Below are 24,336 nucleotides of genomic sequence, written 5' to 3' on the forward strand. Positions count from 1 at the left end.
CTGGAGTCTGGCTTCAGCCTGGAACTAGGGAAGCTCTGGGCTACTCACTGGACTCTAGACCTGGTTCCAACTTGAGGCAAAGGGACCAGCCCACTTTAACCCCCATTCCATTCATTCATTACTCAGCGGTGGGTTCTGTGATAATGGGCATCCCCCCCAGGTGAGGCAGCTCCAGCTTTCTCCGGTGCAGGTGGATAGGGAAGGATGGGACTCTGGCTCTCAGCAGCCCAGCACAGCGGCTGGAGCACAGGTGCGCTGGCCTGTGATGGGGCCCGGGGCTGGGAGCGGCAGGGCCCACCCAACACTGCCTCCTCACGGGCACCTCCAGAGTCCAGGCCTCCCTCCTTTCACACCCACAGCATTGCAGTAACCTCCTAACTGCTCTCCATCTCCCAGTCTTGGCCCCTTCAGTCCACTTTTCACTCTGATAACCCGTAAATTATTGTTTTAAAATCAAACCACCTGCACTACTTAGTTGCTTAAGACTTTGCAATGCTTTTCCCAGGGTACTTAGCATTGGCCTTAACACAACTATGAGACCTTTCTTGATGTTCCTGTTCCTATCTCTCCAGCTTCATGTCTTGCTCTTTGCCCTTTATTAGGTTAGTGTGCAGAATGGTGCCCAGCACACAGTAAGTGTTCAACCAATAATTGTTGAATGAACAGATGAATAGCAGCCACAGTTATGCTGAATTGATTTGGTTTCTTGCATAGCTACTTTCTTCTTTTGGACTTTGTTATGCGTTCTCTCTCCTGGGAATGTTCTCACTCCAACTGATGCCTATTGCTCTGCTGACTCTTTTTCATGGTTTGGATCCCATTATTATGTCCTTTTAGCCTGGAACCCCTCCTGGTCCCCTATGTCTTTGTTGTGTCTCCCCCAATCATGCCTTCATACTACCTGGGCTTCCACTGTCTTACCATTCATAACATACTATTGGAACTTCAAGATCCCTTTGGGATGCCTCTCAATGAATTGTAAGCTGTGTGATGGTGACACCTGCATTTTTATTTCTTTACCACTGAAGGATCAGGAACTATTAAGGTGCCTGATTCTTTCTTTAAGCTCAGGTATATTTGTTGGTTAATAAGTAAAGGATGGAAAGAATGAATGGGACATATTTCACCTGGAATTGCTCTGTTTATAGATGAAGCTACATATTTTTAAAAGCAGCTTTTCATAATTGAATGTTTCCCCAAAGAAAACTCAAGTAGCAGACAAAAATAACAAACAGCTTACATTCAAGAGACAATGAAAGAAAGCTGAGAGCACGGAGAATATCTAGACATACTATGTGCTCATTTACTGAGAAGCTCAGTTTCAATATCATTCTCATTTTTTCTGAAGTTGAAAAAATTTGGTTCCCATAAGAAAGCTAGTTAGAATCCTCCTTTGAGTCTACATCAAAGTAGGAAAAAAATCCCTGTACTCCAGTATCACTTTTTGTGCTATATTTTATTGAACTTACTCATCTTCCTCTATCCTTTCATTTATTCACTCACTATTTATCATGCACCAGAGATTGTTGCACTTGCAAACACAATCATTAGGTACCAGGCAAGTACTTTTATAGAGTATGAATGTATATTTAATAAATAGAAATTCCTTTTGAAATTAAAATATTCTTTTAATTTAAATTATAAAATATATTTCATCACAGTATGCAAAGGGTCATTAGCATAAGATGATATTAGCAAAACAATGTGGTTCTGAAGCCTACAAGGAAATTTGAAAATATGGTAAATATGGTGTAATATTCATAACTTACCTCTTAGATGTCAAATCATCCATTGCTTTTATATTCCTAAAATTGTTACATATCACAGTATTACAGATTATAACCAACATATTATTATCACTCATGGTACTATATAAGAATGAGCAGAGCTCTAAATGAAAAATTAGAATTTAGTTATAGGTAATGAACTAATATATAAATAAATAAATAAATAAATAAATAAATATATATTATATTTGGATACTTTCCTCAGTAAATGGTGATAATAGAAGTGCTTATCACTGTTTTTATTAAAACATTACTCCTCAATATCAATACATTTTTATTCATTTCATTTTTTTTTAGAATAAAATATTACAAATCCATACACATGGATGAAGTCATAAAACTAATTTGGTAGAATGTTCCAAATATGTAAAGATTTGTCTTACATTAGGTCTTTATTCCATTGCTTGCATTCATTTCTGTTCCTTTCAATGCAAAATCTCTGATTTATAGCAGTTTCAATTTTCTTTATTCCTTAAGTATTTCTTGCTGAGATCGTCCAAAATCTTCTTCTGTCCTTTGCCTCAATTGAATCAATATGGGTCTTCAGGAACATTTATTTGTCAGCTGAAATAGATTTCCTGCTACATAGTTTTTTAATGGCATCTTTCATCTGCATATTTCTCAAGGTATAGATTAAGGGGTTTAGCATAGGGGTTATCATAGTGTAGAATACAGAAACTGCTTTATCAATTGATAAGGTAGCTGTAGGTCTCAGGTACACAAATATGCAGGGAACAAAGAATAAGACCACAGCTGTGATGTGGGAGACACAGGTGGAGAGGGCTTTTTGCCTTGCCTCCAAGCTATGGTTCTGTAGAGAGCGAAGAATGACCACATAAGAGCCCATCAAGAGAAGGAAGTTTAACACACAGAGAAAGCCACTATTGGCAGCAACAAAGAGCCCTAGAGTGTGGGTATCAGTGCAGGCAAGATTGAGCAAAGGAATCAGGTCACACATGAAGTGATCTATGATGTTAGGGCCACAGAAGGGTAATCGGAAGATGAACAGGATCTGTATGGTTGCATGAAGAAAGGCTCCCACCCACACCACTCCCACTAGCAGGCCACACACCCGCCGATTCATGATGGTTGTATAGTGCAAGGGCTTGCAGATGGCCACATAGCGGTCATAGGCCATCACGGTCAGCAGGATGACATCAGCACCTCCAAAGAAATGTTCCCCAAAGATCTGAGTCATGCACCCATTGAAAAGGATGGTCTTCTTTTCATGGAGTGAATCTACAATCAGCTTAGGGGTATTTACACAGGAATAGCAGGCATCAATAAAGGAGAGATAGGCCAGGAAGAAGTACATGGGGGTTTCCAATAATGAGCTGGCAGTGATGGTGACCAAGATGAGCACATTTCCTACCATAGAAATGATGTAGATGAGAAAAAACACAACAAATATGATTCTCTGCATCTTTGGATTCTCTGTGAGCCCCAATAAAACAAACTCTGTCACATTGTTTTTATTCTCCATGTATTTCATATTTGTTAATTATGTTACCTGAAAAAAAAATCACTGCTTATTAACACAACCCTGAGTTTATTAAGCTTCTCTATCTAACATATAATTACTACCTAGATTCTATTGAAAAGTGAATTCTTATGAGGTTTTTTAAGATCATAAGTAGGTTCCGAGTTTCTGAATACTACGTAAATTATCTCCTCAGTAAAGGTTCTGTTAAGAGTATGAACATGAGGATCTTTTGCAAACACAGAAACAGTGGATCATTTGTGAACACTTACTCATCAGAGATGCCTAAGAGCCTAACTTGAAGTAGTATGTTGCACATAATCTGGCTGTTAAGTAAGAAAAGGAGAGTAGAATATGGATCTAAATGCTATGAATGCAAAGCTAAGTATTTTTCCATGTATTTCTTTGAAATGGGGAACCATGGAATGGAATTAAAAATATGTATGGAAAGATTAAAAGGAATCTGAGGAAGGTGGAATCTTGGATATAACACACCTAAAGATCTTTGTGTGTCTTGGATGAACTGGGTTGTGTTTCAATTAAAGGATGGAAATCAGGTACAGAAAACCTAGTGTCAGACTATAATCCACATGAAGTCTAACAATGTATTGGTAATAGGGATTAAATGGAAAGATACATGAGCTACTGTGAAGAATTTATAATGCATGCAGTCTAAATCTGATTTAAAAATCTAATAAATATACTGTTATTAATAGATGGTGATGAGCATGGCATGGTAGCCATGTAAATTGGTATAGTTTCATCCATTTGGCAAATGTGAAAACAATCTCAGAGACTATGTTAATAATAATAGTAATGATAATAATGACAACATTAACCAAATCATACTGGAAATGTACTGAGCTTTAATTAGTTTTGCAGACATTTGGTTATTGAATTCTCACTACAAACCTAAGAAATGATTATTGCTATCATTTTTATTCTTATTTTAAAGAGTGGGAAATAAAGGCATAGAACAGTTAAGTATCCTTCTCAAGATCAAGCAAATAATAAAAGGAAGAGCCAAGATTAGATCAGATTATACTTGTTAACATTTTTTTCCTCCAAATTCTTAATCTATGTCCTCCACTGTTATGTTATAATGAACAATGTTGAACTAGTAATCTCCTTTTGATATGACCATAATAATTATTATTACCTTACTACCATTTCAGTGACAAGTGTACATGAAGCAATTTCTACAAGATGCACAGACACACACACAGACACACACACACACACACACACACACACACATTAGAATCCCCAAACATTAATAAACATGTGCTGCTGCTTTCATTGAAGGTCACTTTTATCTTGGCCTCTCTCTCAGCCCCATTTCTCCCTTCCCCAGTTGTCCTCCATGGCCTGGACTCCTCAGCAAGATGCTGAAAATGACAACCGTAGTGGTTGTGTATTGGTTTACTGGAAACTGCCTTTTCCACTTGTAACTTCTTTTTCCGGGGGTGCATTTCATGACACCCTTAAAACTTATTTCTTCACCTATAAAATGAAAATAAAATATCTACCTGACAGGTTGCATAATAATTAATAAAGGAAAGATATGTCAACATATTCTCCACACTTTCATCTGTTATTATGATTGTGTATGCACCTAGCAGACAGAAAGAACTGACATTTTGAGCAATGATACAGATACATTTAACCATGTCATAAGTTCAGGAAGATTCATCTCCAATTTTACTTTTAAAGAAGCCACTGAGACACATATTTTGCAAAGCACTTGATTTTAGAAAGGATGCTCTATATTCATGCTCAGACTAAACAATTGATTATTTGTGTCATTTGATATTCATATATATGTCTTTTCTGTGTGTGAAATGTATTTCTATTTTGTTCTCAGTCTCGTTATTAGTCTTGAATGTATTAAAGCAGATGCCTGATTTGGGAAAAAGAATGGTGTCTGGTATCACCATGTCCTCCAAGTTACTTAATCTCTGTGTCTAAAATTCTTTATCTCTCAAATTAGGTTAATCATATTTCCAAAATATCTCTTGAAGAATTAAGGTGAGCATGAAATGTGCTATTACCATATTTTAAAAGTGTTGAAACATAATATCATGTATATATGAATATATATATAAAGTAAAAATCTTTGATATTCATCTGCCCCATTAAAAAACTTACCTTATAGACTTAGATGAACTTAAAGACATTCATGGTTTTTCACAAACATCTTCAGACTAACTTCTTCTTAAAATAAGTCACTTTCAATATGAAAGATATGTCATACTCAGAAATAAACTGCTCAAATTATTCAATATCAACAGTTGTTACGCATATATTTCATCTAACCTACAGCCTCAGAATATTTTCATGGAAATCCTGACATTGAATTTAGAATGGATGTACTTGAAACACTATGGATAAGCGATCTCCTGTGGATGGCTGTTTTCCCACAGGCAAGAGGAAGAAAGTGTGGAGGAGACACATTCAGACGGGGCATTTCACCCGTGATGAATCTTGCTCTGCAGATGTGGTCAACAAAAATCATTTCACCTTGCACTTAATGGGTATTTAAGGAAGTTTTCAGTAAGGACCTTGTCTAGTAGCTGCTACTTTCCCTCCCAGGAATTAATTATCTCCTCTGATGGAAAGACTTTGTCTTAGAAACGGGTATTTTGGGGACGCATGTTTGATAAACTTCCATTTTTTAATCTGAATGGGGAATTGTGTTCCCTGCACTTGGAACCTAAATTTCTGTAAGTCCCCTTTCTCTGTCTAAACCTGAGCTTCTAAGAAAGCTGAAAGTCATGTGAATAGCAGGTGGCACACTTCCAGTGAGGGGTCCCATGATGGGGGCAGCTGAAATTTTGAAGATCTTGATGCCAAAAGCTGTTTTTCCCATCCAGCAGAGGGTTATGTAAGTAAACAGAAACTAAGTTATCTTTGGGACCCATGGTATAGTCAGTATGGAAAAGCAGACAATGTTAAAAATGGGGAAAGATATTAAAACACAAAAGAGTTCTAATTTCAAACATGGGAATTGTTCTACATTCTTGTTCCTTGGTACTGTTATTTCCCTTTTAGAATTTCTACTAGGTATTTGTCAGAAATTACTGTAGTTTTCGTTTGCTTTTCCTTGTGACTACTGATGTTGAGCACTTTTTCATGTTATTCTTGCCCAGTTGTGAATCTTTTTAAAAATAAGTTTCAGAAGTTTCTCTTAATGTCCTTTGTTCACAATTTAAAAAAAGCAGTTATGGGTTTCCTTTTACTAACTTGTAAGCATTCATTAAATATTCTAGATACATGTCTTCTGTTACATATATGTCTTATCTATATACTTACATAGACATTATATATATTTACATATTATTTAAAGGCATAAATTATATACAAAACTTTTTAAATATAAATTTTTATCGAAGAAGATAGGAAAAAGACAGCAGTGTGAGAAGTGAGGCAGAAACCTCCTCCAAAAACTACATAGAACATGAAAAGATGGAACATACACTAATCCTGAAAGAGCAACCAGAGGACTGCAGAACAGATTGTCTATACCTGGGGAAAAGAGAAGACCTCACAGAAAAGGGTAAAGTAGCAGAGCCTCGATCTGGCGGGATCTAAGCCGACACCCCAAACCCCAGCCTACAGGCGGTAAGAAGAGAAACAGAGCAGGGAAGGAGTAGGAGCCCAGGACTGCTGAACACCCAGCCCTGGATATCTGCTCCAGGAGCAAGAGTGCACATTACATGGTGCTCTGGAGATCAGAGGAGTTGGGGAAAAAGACTGGTGGAATACTGAGAGACTGAGATTCCAGCTGTTTGAGTAGAACAGGTATGCACAACCAGCCTCCCTGGGGCAAAAGAAAGGTGGGCACTTGAAAGACTTCTCAGCAGTGAGAGGGGTGCATAAGTGGCCAAGATTTCCCAGAGCTTGCTGCTCAGGAGCAGCGGCAGGTGGACAAAATTGTCCTGGCACAGGGGGGTGGAGCCAAGATGGTGGCGTGAGTAGGACAGTGGGAATCTCCTCCCAAAAACATATATATCTTTGAAAATACAACAAATGCAACTCTCCCTAAAAGAGAGACCAGAAGACACAGGACAACAGCCAGACTACATCCACACCTGCAAAAACCCAGCGCCTGGTGAAAGGGGTAAGATACAAGCAGCAGCCCGGCGGGACCTGAGGCCCCTCACCCCAGCTCCCGGCAGGAGGAGAGGAGTCAGAGCAGGGAGGAAGAGGGATCCCAGGACAGCTAATCACAAAGCCCTGGCCATCCTCACCAGAGTACAGACACACAGTGCATGTATGGGGTGCTGGAAACTAGGGAAGCAGAACAGTAAGACCTGTGAGCAGGTACCACAGCTGGCACCCCTGGGACAAAGAAAGGTGAGTGGTTTTTGAAAGTCTTAAAGGGACAAGGACCCCACAACTGGACAGAAGCATCCCGGGTCACAGTCCAGCAGCTGGAAATTCCAGGGAACTCTGGGTGCATTAACACCCTGGGCAACAGCTCTGAGACCCCTCATGGAGGTAAACAGCCAAACAGCCCCCCGTCCATTACCCCTCCGGGGCCCCGCCATAGCAGAGCAGTAGCCTGAGGCTGGCCACGCCCACACCAAGGGAGCTTCCTCCATACTGGCCAGGCAAGACACAAAGACCCAGTCTACACGCAATTACCCAACACAAGCCACTAGGGGTCGCAGTTGTCCCAGTAAAGGAGGGCCAGAAGCAAGTGGAAAGAGTCTTGGCTCTCCCACCTGACAGACTACTCAATAGCATACCACTGCACCTATCAACATGAAAAGGCAAAAAAATATGATCCAGACAAGACTAATCCAGACTTCCTTGACGTCTTCTACATCTTCCCCTGAGAAGGAACCTGGGGAGATAGATTTAACCAATCTTCCTGAAAAAGAATACAAAACAAAAGACATAACCATGCTAATGGACTTGCAGAGAAATATGCAAGAACTAAGGAAGGAGAATACAGAAATAAAACAAGCTCTGGAAGGACTTCAAAGCAGAATGGACGAGATGCAAGAGACCATTAATGGACTAGAAAACAGAGAACAGGAATGCAGAGAAGCTGATGCAGAGAGAGATAAAAGGATCTCCAGGAATGAAAGAATTTAAGAGAACTGTGTGACCAATTGAAATGGAACAATATCTGCATTATAGGGGTACCAGAAGAAGAAGAGAGAGGAAAAGGGATAGAAAGTGTCTTTGAAGAAATAATTGCTGAAAACTTCCCCAAACTAGGGGAAGAAATGGTCTCTCAGACCACAGAGGTACACAGAACTCCCATGACAAGGGATCCAAAGAGGGCAACACTAAGACACATAATAATTAAAATGGCAAAGATCAAAGACAAGGACAGAGTATTAAAGGCAGCCAGAGAGAAAAAAAGGTCACTTAAAAAGGAAAACCCATCAGGCTATCATCAGACTTCTCAACAGAAACCTTACAGGCCAGAAAAGAATGGCATGATATACTTAAAGCAATGAAACAGAGGGGCCTCAAACCAAGAATACTGTATCCAGCACAATTAGCATTTAAATATGAAGGAGGGATTAAACAATTACCAGACAAGCAAAAGTTGAGGGAATTTGCCTCCCACAAACCATCTCTACAGGGCATCTTACAGGGACTGCTCTAGATGGGAGCACTCCTTAAAAGAGCACAGAACAGAATACTCAACATATGAAGAATGGATGAGGAGGAATAAGAAGGCAGAGAAATAAAGAATCATCAGACCGTGTTTATAATAGCCCAATAAGCAAGTTAAGTTAGACAGTAAGATAGTAAAGAAGCTAACCTTGAATCTTTGATAACCACAAACTTAAAGCCTGCAATGGCAATAAGTACATACCTTTCAATAATCACCCTAAATGTAAATGGACTGAATGCACCAATCAAAAGACAGAGTAATAGAATGGATAAAAAAGCAAGATCGATCCATATGCTGCTTACAAGAGACTCACCTCAAACCCAAAGACATGCACAGACTTAAAGTCAAGGGACGGAAAAAGGTATTTCATGCAAACAACAGAGAGAAAAAAGCAGGTGTTGCAATTCTGGTATCAGACAAAACAGACTTCAAAATAAAGAAAGTAACAAAAGAAAAAGGAGGACATTACATAATGATAAAGGTCTCAGTCCAACAAGAGGATATAACCATTATAAATATATATGCACCCAATACAGGAGCACCAACATATGTGAAACAAATGCTAACAGAAATAGAGGAGGAAATAGAATGCAATGCATTCATTCTGGGAGACTTCAATACATCACTCACTCCAAAGGACAGATCCACCAGACAGAAAATAAGTAAGGACACAGAGGCACTGAACAACACACTAGAACAGATGGACCAAATAGACATCTACAGAACTCTACATTCAAAAGCAACAGGATACACATTCTTCTCAAGTGGACATGGAACATTCTCCAAAACAGAACACATACTAGGCCACAAAAGAAGCCTCAGTAAATTCCAAAAGATTGAAATCCTACCAACCAACTTTTCAGATCACAAAGGCATAAAACTAGAAATAAATTGTACAACGAAAGCTAAAAGGCTCACAAACACATGGAGGCTTAACAACATGCTCCTAAATAATCAATGGATCAATGACCAAATCAAAATGGAGATCCAGCAATATATGGAAACAAATGACAACAACAACACAAAGCCCCAACTACTGTGGGATACAGCAAAAGCCATCTTAAGAGGAAAATATATAGCAATCCAGGCATATTTAAAGAAGGAAGAACAATACCAAATGAATGGTCAAATGTCACAATTATCGAAATTGGAAAAAGAATAACAAATGAGGCCTAAAGTCAGCAGAAGGAGGGATATAATAGAGATCAGAGAAGAAATAATTAAAATTGGGAAGAATAAAACAATAGCAAAAATCAATAAAACCAAGAGCTGGTTCTTTGAGAAAGTAAACAAAATATATAAGCCTCTAGCCAGACTTATTAAGAGGAAAAGAGAGTCAACACACATCAACAGAATCAGAAAGGAGAAAAGAAAAGTCATGACTGACCCCACAGAATTACAAAGAATAATTAGAGAGTACTATGAAAACCTATATGCTAACAAGGGGGGAAACCTAGGAGAAATGGACAACTTCCTAGAAAAATACAACCTTCCAAGACTGACTCAGAAAGAAACAGATAATCTAAACAGACCAATTACCAGCAACGAAATTGAAGCGGTAATCAAAAAACTACCAAAGAACAAAACCCCCGGGCCAGATGGATTTACCTCGGAATTTTATCAGACATACAGAGACGACATAATACCCATTCTCCTTAAAGTTTTCCAAAAAATTGAAGAGGAGGGAATACTCTCAAACTCATTCTATGAAGCCAACATAACCTTAATGCCAAAACCAGGCAAAGACTCCACCAAAAAAGAAAACAACAAACCTATATCTCTGATGAATGTAGATGCAAAAATACTCAACAAAATATTAGCAAACCGAATTCAAAAATACATTAAAAAGATTATATACCATGACCAAGTGGCATTCATCCCAGGGATGCAAGGATGGTACAACATTCGAAAATCCATCAACATCATCTACCACATAAACAAAAAAAAGGACAAAAACTACATGATCATCTCCATAGATGCTGAAAGTCATTTGACAAAATTCAACATCCATTCATGATGAAAACTCTCAACAAAATGGGTATATAGGGCAAGTACCTCAACATAATAAAGGTCATATATGATAAACCCACAGCCAACATCATACTGAACAGCATGAAGCTGAAAGCTTTTCCTCTGCAATTGGGAACAAGACATGGATGCCCAGTATCCCTACTGTTTTTCAACATAGTACTGCAGGTCCTAGCCACGGCAATTAGACAAAACAAAGAAATACAAGGAATCCAGATTGGTAAAGAAGAAGTAAAACTGTCAGTATTTGCAGATGACATGATATTGTACATAAAATACCCTAAAGACTCCACTCCAAAACTACTAGAACTGATATCAGAATACAGCAAAGTTGCAGGATACAAAATTAACACCCAGAAATCTGTGGCTTTCCTATACACTAACAATGAACTAATAGAAAGAGAAATCAGGAAGACAATTCCATTCACAATAGCATCAAAAAGAATAAAATACCTAGGAATAAACCTAACCAAGGAAGTGAAAGACCTATAACCTGAAAACTATAAGACACTCTTAAGAGAAATTAACAAATGGAAACTCATCCCATGCTCCTGTATAGGAAGAATTAATATCACCAAAATGGCCATCCTGCCCAAAGCAATATACAGATTCGAAGCAATCCTTATCAAACCAGCAACAGCATTCTCCCATTACCTGGAATAAATAGTTCAAAAATTCATATGAAAATACAAGACCCCGAATAGCTAAAGCAATCCTGAGAAGGAAGAATAAAGTGGGAGGGGGATCTCACTCCCCAACTTCAAGCTCTACTACAAAGCCACAGTAATCAAGACAATTTGGTACTGGCACAAGAACAGAGCCACAGACCAGTGGAACAGATTAGAGACTCCAAACATTAACACAAACATATATGGTCAACTAATATTAGATAAAGGAGCCATGGACATACAATGTGGAAATGACAGTCTCTTCAACAGATGGTGCTGGCAAAACTGGACATATCTACATGTAAGAGAATGAAACTTCATCACTGTCTAACCCCATACACAAAAGTAAATTCGATATGGATCAAAGACTTGAATGTAAGTCATGAAACCATAAAACTCTTAGAAAACACATAGGCAAAAATCTCTTAAACATAAACATGAGTGACCTCTTCTTGAACATATCTCCCCAGGCAAGGGAAACAAAAGGAAAAAATGAACAAATGGGACTATATCAAGCTGAAAAGCTTCTGGACAGCAAGGAACACCATCAATAGAACAAAAAGTTATCCTACAGTATGGGAGAATATATTCATAAATAACAAATGCAATAAAGGGTTGACATCCAAAATATATAAAGAGCTCACACACCTCAACAAACAAAAAGCAAATAATGCAATTATAAAATGGGCAAGAAGCTGAATAGATAGTTCTCTAAAGAAGAAATTCAGATGGCCAACAGACACATGAAAAGATGCTTCACATTGCTTGTCATCACAGAAATGTAAATTAAAACCACAATGAGATATCATCTCACACCAGTAAGGATGGCTACCATCCAAAAGACAAACAACAACAAATGTTGGTGAGGTTGTGGAGAAAGGAGAACCCTCCTACACTGCTGGTGGGTATGTAAATTAGTTCATTCATTGTGGAAAGCAGTGTGGAGGTTTCTCAATATGCTCAAAATAGAAATACCATTTGACACAGGAATTCCACTTCTAGGAATTTACCCTAATAATGTAGCACTCCAGTTTGAAAAAGACAGATGCACCCCTATGTTTATCACTGCACTATTTACAATAGCCAAGAAATGGAAGCAACCTAAATGTGCATCAGTAGATGAATGGATAAAGATGTGGTACATATACAGAATGGAATATTACTCAGCTATAAGAAAAAAACAGATCCTACCATTTGCAACAACATGGATGGAGCTAGAGGGTATTATGCTCAGTGAAATAAGCCAGGCAGAGAAAGACAAGTACCAAATGATTTCACACATATGTGGAGTATAAGAACAAAAGAAAACTGAAGGAACAAAACAGCAGCAGAAGCACAGAACCCAAGAATGGACTAACAGTTACCAAAGGGAAAGGAACTGGGGAGGATGGGTGGGAAGGGAGGGATAAGGGTGGGAAAAAAAAGGGGCATTACAGTTAACATGTATAGTGTGGGGGTGCACGGGGAGGGCTGTGCAACACAGAGAAGACAAGTAGTGATTTTACAGCATCTTACTATGTTGATGGACAGTGACTGTGAACGGGTATGTGGGGGGGACTTGGTGAAGGGTAGAGCCTAGTAAACATAATGTCCTTCATGTAATTGTAGATTAATGATACCAAAATAAAATTTAAAAAAAAATTGTCACACACTCAGCTCAGAAGGTTGGGCACTCTCAGGAGCTTCAGACACTCCATCCCTATTTCCAGCAATGCAGACCCCAGGTCCCACACTGTGGTACACAGTCTGCCACTCCTTCCTCCTGACAGGCACCAGTCCCACCCACCTGCTGCACCTACCATCATGCCAGGCAGCTGAATAGTGGCCCCACCTTCAGAAGCTATAGGGGATAACACAGAGTCGCCTCCCCAAGTGCTTGGCCCACTGGACCTGGCAGTGGATTCAGGCACTATAACTGGAAAGGCAAGAGCTCTTTCCTCCTGGCAGGCATCTGTCCTACTCGCCTGAGACCCCCAGTGCTGCTACAGATGCCTAGCAGTTCCAGAAAATAGAGCTTCTGGGCACTAGAGAGCACCTCCTACACAAATCTGTTATCATAAAAGAAATGCTGAAAAGTAGAATAAAATTAAGAGACAGGGGAATTTTGTCCAAATAGAAATTCAGCAAAAAACTCTAGGAAGAGGGCTTTGTAAACTGGAAAACACCAATTTTCTTGATAATGATTTCAAAATAGAAATGATAAACATGCTCACAGAACTATAGAAATATATTCAGGATATTAGGGAGGAGTTCAAGAAAGAGAGAAAAACTTTGGAAAATACTGTATATGAAATGAAACATACTATGGAGGGATTAAAATGTAGATTAGATGAAGTATAGGAGAGGGTAAATAAAACTTAGACAACAAGAAAACAAAGAAGCTGAGGCACAGAAAGAAAAAAGGATCTGTAGGAATCAAAGAATAATAAGAGAATGGTGTGACTAATCCAAATGGTACAATATTAGCATTATAGGGGTATCCTGAAGAAGAATAAGGAGAAAAGGGGATCGAAAGTCTCTTTGTGGAAATAATTGCTGAAAACTTATCCAGACTGGGGAAAGAAATAGTCTCTCAGATCATGGAAGTGCAGAGATCTCCCAACACAAGGAACTCTATGAGGACCTGCAATAAATAAAATGGCAAAGATCAAGGATAAGGAGAGTGTTGAAAGCAGCCAGAGAGAGAAAAAAGATCACTTCTAAAGGTAACCACAACTGGCTATCATCAGACTTCTCAGCAGAAACCTTATAGGCCTGAAGGGATTGGCATGGTGTATTCACTGCAATGAAACAGAAGGGCCTCCAACTGAGAATACTCTATTCAGCAAGATTATCATTTAAATGTGAAGCAAGGGTTAAACAATTTGCAGATAAATAAAAGTTGAGTGAATTTCCACCCACAATCCACCTCTACAGTGTATCTTGAAGGAACTGCTCTAGAAGCAAGTTCTCCTAAGGCTAAACAGCTGTCACCAGGAAAATAAAACCAAGGAACAAAAAATACTGGTAAGGACGCAGAGAAAGGGCAACCCTTCTACACTGTTGGTGGGTATGTAAACTAATTCAACCATTGTGGAACACAATATGGAGATTCCTTAAAAAACTAAAAATAGAAATACCATTTGAGGGAGGAATTTCACTCCTAGAAATTTACTAAAAGAAAGCAAGATCCCTGATTCAAAGACATATGCACCGCTATGTTTATCACAACACTACTTACAATAGCCAAGATATGGAAGTAACTTAAGTGTCCATCAGAAGATGAATGGATAAAGAAGATGTGATACATATACACAATGTAATATTATTCATCCATTAAAATAAAAGAAATCCTACCATTTGCAACAACATGGATGGAGCTGGAGGGTATTATGCTCAGTGAAACAAGCCAGGTGGAGAAAGACAAGTACCAAATGATTTCACTCATCTGTGGAGTATAAGAACAAAGCAAAACTGGAGGAACAAAACATAGAAGCAGACTCACAGACTCCAAGAAGGGACCAGAAGTTACCAAAGGGGAGGGATTGGGGAAGGTGGGTGAGGAGGAAGGAATAAGGGTATTAAGGGGCACTATAATTAGCACACACAATATACGTAGGTCACGTGGCAGGCAGTACAGCATGGAGCAGACAAGGAAAGACTCCTCAGCATCTTATTACACTGATAGTGTTGGAAATGCTGGGGGTTTGAACTTGGTACTATGGGTGAATGTTGAAACCACAATGTTGTTTATGTGAAACCTTCATAAGATTGTATATCAATGACACCTTAATTTAAAAAAAGGTTGACCAAGGAAGATATATGAGTAGCAAATCATCACATGGAAAAGATGCTCATATTCACTAGTAATGTACATTCAAACCACAATGAGGTATGACCCAATTCCTATAAAGACTGACAATACTAAATGCTGGTGAAGATGGTGAGCAACTAGAATTCTCATACACTGCTGGTGGGAATATAAAAGGGTACAGCCACTTTGGTACACAGATTGGTTGTTTCTTATAAAGTTAAACATACATTTACAATGTGTTCCAGCAATTCTACTCCAGGGAATTTACCCAAGAGAAATGAAAAACATGTTCAGAAAGACTTGTTCTTGAATGTTAACATCTTAATTTGAATATAGCCACAAACTGTAAATTGTCTCCAAATCCAATTGTTTGGGAATGGACAAACAAAATGTGGTATATCCATACAATGGAGAGAAAAATAAAATGACTTACTGATACAATAACATCGAAGAATCTCAAAAGCATTATCGTAAGTGAAAGAATCCAGAAATAAACACCCAAATACTATATAATTCCACTTACATAAAGTTCAAGAAAAGGCAAAGCTCCAGGAGTCAAAAAGCAAATTAGTAGTTGCCAGATACTAGGGATTTGGAGAGAGTGACTGTAAAGAGACATAAGGGAATTATGCAAACAGACATTTTTGGAGTGATGGAAATTTTCTATGTTTTGATCATGGTGGTAGTTACACAACTGTATATGTTAGTCAAAACTTGAATAAGGTACATAGAATATTCTGAATTCTATAAATAAAGCTGGATCTAAAGGAAGCAGGCTCAGTCGAAATAAATTATACTGAAATTATTTTTTATTTCAATTTAAACAATAGTAATAAATAATGATAATTTTAGATTTCATTAAAATAAAATTGTGGTTTATACAGAGAGTTTTCTTCTAGGCTGTGGATTGCCTTTTCTTTTTTAAAATAATGATTTCTGATCAGCAGATTTAAAATACTGATAAAATTTTTTACTTTTTTTAAGGTACATGCTTATATGAGTAAAATATTGATCTGTCCTAACGTTATTGTGATATTTTGCCCAATTTTGATTGGATTATTTGAGTTTTTTTCATTTAGGTTTTATGAGTTCTTTAAATATTTTGAAAATTTACTCTTTATCAGATACACAAATTACAAATATTTTCCCATTCTATAGGCTGCCTTTCAATTATGTTATTTCTCCCTTTGCTGTTCAGGACTCTTCAATTTAATGTAGTCCCACAGGTTCATTTTAGATTTTGTTACCTGCACTTTTGGTGTCTAACCCAGGAAATCATATCCAAGACTAGAGTCAAAGATCTTTTTCCTTATGTTTTCTTCTGGGAGTTTTATGGTATTACCTACCATATTTAAGTCTTTGATCCATTTAAAGTTAAAGTAGAGCTTCTATTACATTCTTTTTCATGTGAATATCCAGTTTTCCCAAAACCGCTTATTGGAGGGACTGTTCTTTGCTCATCGTGTGTTCTTGGTGCCCTTGTCAGCAGTCGGTTGATGGTATATGTGTGAATGTATGTCTGGGCTCTATCTTCTCTTCCAGTGTCTGCTTTCATGCCAACACCATACTGCTTTGATGATAAAGCTTGGTTGTATAGCTTGAAACCAGGTACTGTGAGGCTTCCAGCATTGCTGTTCTTTCTGAAGATTGCTTTGGCTCTTTGGGGTATTTTTGTGGTTCAAAACAAATTGTATTATAGGTTTTTCTATGTCTGTGAAAAATGTTGTGGAATTATGATAGGGATTCCTTGAATGTGTAGATGACTTTGGGTTGTATGTACATTTTCACAATATTAAGTCTTCTAGTCCTGGGGGATGAATGCCTTTCTGTTTATTTGTGTCTTCTGCAATCCCTTTCATCTATCTTGTAGGTTTTTTTATTTTGTATTAAGGTATTATTGATATACACTCTTATGAAGTTTTCACTTGAAAAAACAATGTGGTTACTACATTTACCCATATTATCAAGTCCTCACCCGTACACCATTGCAGTCACTGTCCATCAGTGTAGTAAGATGCCACAGATTCACTATTTGCCTTCTCTGTGACACACTGTTTTCCCCATGACCCCTCACAGCATGTGTACTAAACATAATACCCCTCAATCCCCATCTCCCTCCCTCCCCACCTGCTATCTTGTAGTTTTTAGTATACAAATCTTTCACTTCCTTGGTTAAATTTATTTGTAGTATTTCATTAGGATTACTTTCTTAATTTCTCTTTCAAATAATTTGTTGTTGATATTTAGAAATGCAGCTGACTTCTGTCTGTTGATTTCATATCCTTCTGCTTTAGTGAATTCACTTAGTTCTAACAGTTTTTTGATGGAGTCTTTAGAATTTCCACTATTTAAGTCCTGTCATCTGCAGAGATCATTTCACTTCTTTTTTTCCATAATGATATTTTATTTGTTTTTTTGTTTGTTTGTTTATTGGCTAAGTGCTATAATTTGAACTTGTTGGATGATATTAAATGGAGATGGTGAGAGTGAGAATCCTTATGCTGCTCCTGATCTTAGAGGAAAGGCTTTTAACTTTTGAACACTGAGTGTGACATTGGTACAGGTGCTCTGCATGACTGTGACACAGCGTATAAGGTGCAGGTACGTGCAGACCTCCCATAGAACCAGGAACTTGGTCTCGCTGCAGTGACTGGCCGGGGGGTGGTGGGGGCGGTGGACACAGCAGGGACGGTGGCTTGGGAAGGCAAGGGCAGCAGTGACTTGGGCCCACAGGGAAGGAAGCAGTAGTAACACAGCCTGGTCATGGGGGGTCAGCACCTCAACTCTGACCTCAGGAAGTTGCCACAGGAAGTAGCAGCACCAGCCAGGTATTGGTCAGTTAAAGAAATGTGTCAGGACCTAGGGAGCTGGGCTCAAAAAATGGCAGTGACAGTTCAGAGCCCAGACCTGGGAATGGGTTAGGGGCCGAGTGCAGCAGCAGTGCAGACTGGTACTGGTGGGATGAAGCTGCAAGGTGGGGCTGGAGTTTGGGCGCAGAGCAGGGGCAGCTCCCGTACCACAGGGTGAAGTGCTGTGGTGCACCCATCCCAGAAAATGGGCACTGCAGAGTCTGTCACCTCTGAGAGCAGGTCTCGCTGTGGGTGACAGCTCCAGCCTCAGGAAGTAAATGCAGTGATTGTGGCTGGGAGGGACCCCAGGGCAGCTCCACCAGAGGGGACCAGCATCGTTGAGTCTGTGGGAGGCCTCTGTAGCAAGGGTCCCCAGCGGGAGCCTCCCTGGGGCCTGTTGCTCCACTTCCTCATAGGGTCAAGCTTCTCTGAGGAGCAGCCTGCTGGTGTACCCCTGGATGGGGGACCCGAGTGAACCACTTCCTGCACTTTACTTGCCACCAATGTTGATGTTGGGCTGCTTTGTAGTCCTGTGCTCGTTTCTTTGGTGTGTGATTTGTTGTATCTACTTTGGTGTGTTTTCGTCTTCACTGCAGTGGGGAGAAGGGCACTGGGAATCCTGCCTTCCGTCTTGCTCATGTCCTGGGCTTGCTCACTGCCTCTATGGACACACTGTAAAAGCTGTTTTCTGTAAATGAGATCATGTCATTTGGTGATGGAGGTGTACTACTTCCTTTCCAAATGGTTGACTATTATTTATTTCTCTAACCTAACAATGTTGAATATTCATAGTGAGAGTGGACATTCTTGCATTGTTCTCACTTTGTGGGAAGTTTTTGTGGGGCATAATTGCTTCTTTAATGGTTTTTCTCATTCATTTTTCTCAAGACTGCATTCTTTGTCATGTGCAGTTGTTAGTCTCTTCTATTAGTTTTCACTACTTAGGTTCACTACTTACTTGACAGAGATAAATAACTTGTGAAAAAATATAGATCTTTATCCACATTTGTTTTGTTCAGAGTCTTGCATAATATCACTTCTTTAATATATGTTGAGGCTTTTTAAAGTGATGTGTTCACTTTTTTAAATAGTCCAACCCTATATACAAAGAATATTTTTGTTTCTTGTATAATTTCATGTATGCCTGTGCATACTTTTAAATCATGTTGCTTAGATCTTTTATATTCTCCTGATTTATTGTCTGCTTTCCTCATCAATAATTGAAAAAGGAGCACTGAAATCTTCCACTGTGAAGGTGTATTGATACTTTCCTTCATGTGCATTTATCTAACTTTGTTTAATGCATTTTGTGGCAATAGTATTCACTGCAGATATGAGTTCAGACTCATGCAGCAAGGAGAAAACAGAGTCAAATGCCATAATTTAAGGACAGTAGTGCAAGAGATTATTGTCAAGATGTGGACAGATAAGAAAACCTTGAGGAGTGTGCAGTACCTGGGGACAGGAAGAACTGAGTATGTTAGCTTAGAGTGGGTGTCCAGATGGCATGAGGAGAAAGGGAACTGAGCAGAGCAACAAGGAAAACTATATTATAGAATAGAATTAAACCTTGGAGTGACCTTGGAAGGTCCCATGAGGGTTGTCTGATGTCAACTAAGGATTACGGTTTATTCCACCTGTTCCCTTGAGTTTCTAGTGATGATCTAGACCTCTGTCACCCAAATGGTTAAAAAAGACAAATAAAAGCAAATACAAACTAAAATAACAAAAAGCAATTGTCCATTGTGTCACTTTTCCAACTCTAACTGATACGGTAATACTAGATGATACCTAGTGACACAAAATGGTGTACGATTGTTTGATAAAAACATCAACATTTATTACATATGTATCATCTATCATGATAAACAACAGAGACGTTAGCCTGAGGAAATTATTGTAGAAGAGGAGAGAGAAGGAAACAAATATCCTCAACATTATGTCAGTGCTGTAACATTACAGAAGTTTTGACTCATTCATGTTTTAAGTCTCAAGAGGTAAATAAAAGTGGTAAGCTGCAAGCTCATCTCTACACCTGCTATAATAGTATTGGTTTTATTTCTTAAATTATAACTTCACACATATTGGCCGCTGTAAAATGCCTGTGGGTGTTTTTTCCACTGGTCCTGTGGCATTTTAATTCAAGATATTCCCAGGAATGCTTTTCTAAAGGGTTCTTTTGGATGGAAGATTCATGGGAGAGTCAGAAGCATTCCACAGCCATGTGGTGTTTCTTTGCACAAGTACAGAAAATAAAAGGAACTAGTCTGAAGGATCACCTTGACATTCCAAAGAAATGGAGGAAATATTTAGGATTTTCAATAGCACTTTATTTTGTGTACAGATTGAATGTTAGTAAATTTTAATTTTAAACAATCTTCTAGAATAATTTTCCTTGGGTTATTCCCAAGAGTAGTAAAGAACAACTGAATAATAATTAGGGGTTCTTAAGTCTTTATTTGTATCTGTGAGAAGACAGTTAAGCAAAATGACAAAAGCATGAGTTTGTGTGTAAAAAGGATCAGAAGTTTTTATGGGTTAAACAAAGACAAGGAGAAAAATGATTTGAGGGAGGGTCCAGGGGATATTTCTGCATGAAGTCATTTTTCAGAAGAGTCCATGGGTACTGCTTTCTTTGAAGGCTGTTTTTCCATATGGTAGTTCATTTTCCAACTGAAATTCAGTCATTGTAAACAGAGCAGTACTGGTCCAAACGTTACGAGATGCTGAGGATCCTACTGATGTGCATCAAACATTCTGAATCAAGAATGGCACTTCCTACAGTTTGATACTCTAGTTTTTCTATCTTTGTGATATAGTTTTAGTGAAAACTTATCATTAGATTCTTTATATCCTTGATCTGATGAGATTCTCAACATAAAGAAAGACCTAGTTTGGATATTCTCAATTTCTATGTAGGATGTTATTTATAAAGCTCTACTTTGAACCTGGTACAAATTTATATCAACGCTCATGTTTTTTTCTTATGTATGTCTAATGTGAGTTATTCAACCCACTCCCTGTGACAGAACATAAAATCCACACCTAAATCCAATTTACTAATGAAAATGCTGGTATCCATTTTCTTAAACAACAACTGTTTTCCTCTCCAAAAATTTTTGGGACTACTGTTCTATGGGCTCATGTGAAACCTTCATAAAATTTTATATCAATGATACTTAAATAAAAAAAGTGGTGGAAGGGGACAGTCTTATCCTGTTCCTGATCTTAGAGGAAAAGTTGAAAGGTTTTCACTGTTAAGTATGATGTTGTAAGTGGGTTTGTCACACATGGCCTTTATTATACTGAGGTATGTACCTTCTATACTCATTTTGTTGTGAGTTTTTATCAATGAATGGATGTTAAATTGTGTCAAATGAATTTTTAGCATCTATTGAGCAGATCATCTGGTTTTTACCCTTCTTGTTGTTAATATGCATCACATTGATTGAATTACAAATATTGTACCAACCTTGCATCCCTGGAAGTAATCTAACTTGGTCATGGTGGATGATCCTTTTGATTTATTTTTTAATTCAGTTTGCTAAGACTTCGTTGAGGATTTTTGCATCTACGTTCATCAGAAATATGAGTCTATAATTTTCTTTTCTTGTAGTGCCTTTGTCTGGTTTTGGTGTTAGAGTGATACTGGCCTCATAAAATGTGTATGGAAGTATCCCCACCTCATTTATTTTGGGATACTGTCAGAAGGATGGGTACTAACTCTTCTTTAAATGTTTGGTAGAATTCCTTCCTGCAGCCATCTGGTTCAGGTCTCATTTTTTTTGGAGGTTTTTGATTATCAGTTCAATCTAATTGCTGGTAATTGGTCTGCTCAGACTTTCTGTTTCTTCCTGGGTCAAAATTGGAAGAGGTACATTTCTAAGAATGTGTCCATTTCTTCATGGCTGTCCAATTTATTGGCATATAATATTTCATAGAATTCTCTAATAATTATCTGAATTTCTGTGGTGTCAGTTGAAACTTCTCCCTTTTCAGGTCTGATTTTGTTTATTCCTGTCCTTTCTTTTTTCTTGGTAAGTCTGGCTAGGGTTTGTTTATTTTGTTCATTTGCTTGATGAATTAGCTCATTTCATTGATTTTTTTTCTATTGCTCTCTTATTCTATGTTTCATTTATTTTTGCTTGATCTTTATTATGTCCCTTCTAACTTTCAGCTTTGCTTGTTCTTTTTCAAGTTACTTTAGTTCAAAGGTTAGACTGTTTATTGGGATTTTTCTTGTTTTTTGAGATAGGTCTGTTTTGCCATGCATGTTGCTCTTAAAACTGCTTTTGCTGCATCCCACATTCTCTGAACCTCTACTTGCCTGATTTCATTCATTTCCATGTATTGTTTGATTTCCTAAAACTAAAAGCTTTTGTACAGCAATGGACATTGTGAAAAAAACAAAAAGCAATCTATAGATAAAGGGTAATTAAGAAACAGAGTTGCGATTGAAGTACATGATCCAATATACAGGAAGGTAAACAACAATTAAAAGAGATTTTGTTTTGTTCTGGTAAAGTCCTAGCAGTGGAATCGTGGAGTCATAAGATATTTCTATTTTTAGTTTTTTGAGGAAACTCCATACTGTCAAATATGAGGCTATTATTATAGGCTCACAAAAACTATATTGAACCAAGATATTTTATTTACTGATGCATCTTCTTTCCAGGATTCACTTTCCTCCATGCAGAACATGCCTACTGTGTTTAAAACTATTTTTCAGGTGACCACAGAAAACTTGATAAAATGCATTATTCCACATGTGAGTGTAAACAGAGAGTGTTTCATAAATATTTAAGATTGTAAATGTGAAATTTTAGAAATTCTATAAACTTGTACTGGGGATTTATTGCAAATTAAAAATTCCATCATTGCAGTACTGGCTTGTTCCCTCCTAGCCTGAGCCAGGAGCTCTGTCCTCTCACCTTATCTCTAAATGAAAGCCTCTCCCTGGCTCTCTACCTGGAGTGTTTATGAAGTTCATTCTTTGACTCCACAAACAAGAAACCCAGCATCATTTTTGGGGGCTTATCCCGGATAGTTTCAGAGATGGGAGCATCCTCTTCAATTTTAAAACTAGACATGCCCCTGGCATGCATTCTGAAGAATTGCCAGCAATTTGATCACCAAACCCTGAAAAAAAGTGCCATATCTTCTGCATACAAGCCTGGCCTCAATACAAACTCTCTGATTAGAGAGACTTGGTTCCCGAGAGAAGTACACAATATAATAAGGTTATTCAGCTAAATGTATTTTGTCACAAGGAAGGAAATGGTCAAAAGTCCTGTGGATTACTACAATATAAAACTGTTTTTCTAAATCATTTTATTGGAAATCTATTCTACTTATTGTGTTCATCATTAGCCTCAAAAATTGGGAGGTTTATAAACTAGACTCCCTGAGACAGCAATTTATCTTCTGCAATAACATAATTAAAAGAATGCTTAAAGAGAGGCTTGACTTTGCCATGTTTAGTGAAGTTTTTGTAAGTAATCTAGCATGGTTGTTAAAAACGAGTGAACTAAATAAGTGTAGTAAGTGAACTTCCTATTTGCAAGGATGTTGGGTTAAGAACATCCCGCACTCTGCAAAATTCCCAAGCCTCCATCATCAGTGGACTAGGAGTGCTTTTCATTGGTGTGATCACCTAGCCTCCATTTTTATACCATATCTTGGTTTAGAAGATTTAATTTGACATATCAAATCCTTAACCAATTTTACTCAAAAGATCTTAATACTAAGGTTAAACGAACACACCAAGCAGTCATACAAAATAGAATGGCACTAGATATCATAACAGCAGTACAAGTGGGACCTGTGGTATAATTAAAATTCTGTAATGTGCGTATATTCCAAATTATTCATAAAATGTGTCTGATTAACTCCAGGACCTCTGAAAGCAAGTCCAAGCTATGTCAGGCCCAGAAGTCCCATGGACTACTATGATATAGAGCTGGATTTCTAAATACTTTTAAAGCCATAAAACTGCAAATGGTGATGGAAATTGAACCCAAGATGGAAGTGCCCATCTTCCAAGGCCCTCTCAACTGACTGATGATGGAGACCTAGCTGCACCCTTTACTGCAC

General features: G+C 38.1%; 1 protein-coding gene across 1 annotated transcript; it reads right to left on the minus strand.

Moving 5' to 3' along the window:
- Window positions 1-2,340: 2,340 nt before the first annotated feature.
- LOC140850159 (olfactory receptor 4C46-like) lies at window positions 2,341-3,282 on the minus strand. Its single transcript, XM_073239933.1, has one exon. It carries the CDS (start codon window positions 3,277-3,279, stop codon window positions 2,341-2,343), a length of 939 nt encoding a protein of 312 aa, XP_073096034.1. The 5' UTR covers window positions 3,280-3,282.
- Between the last annotated feature and the right edge of the window lie 21,054 nt (window positions 3,283-24,336).

This window comes from Manis javanica, chromosome 6, assembly GCF_040802235.1.
Source record: "Manis javanica isolate MJ-LG chromosome 6, MJ_LKY, whole genome shotgun sequence".
Classification (NCBI taxonomy): Eukaryota; Metazoa; Chordata; class Mammalia; order Pholidota; family Manidae; genus Manis; species Manis javanica.

Excerpts from the sequence above, each read along its gene's own strand:
- LOC140850159 (XM_073239933.1), bottom strand. The coding sequence starts at position 3,279 with ATGAAATACATGGAGAATAAAAACAATGTGACAGAGTTTGTTTTATTG.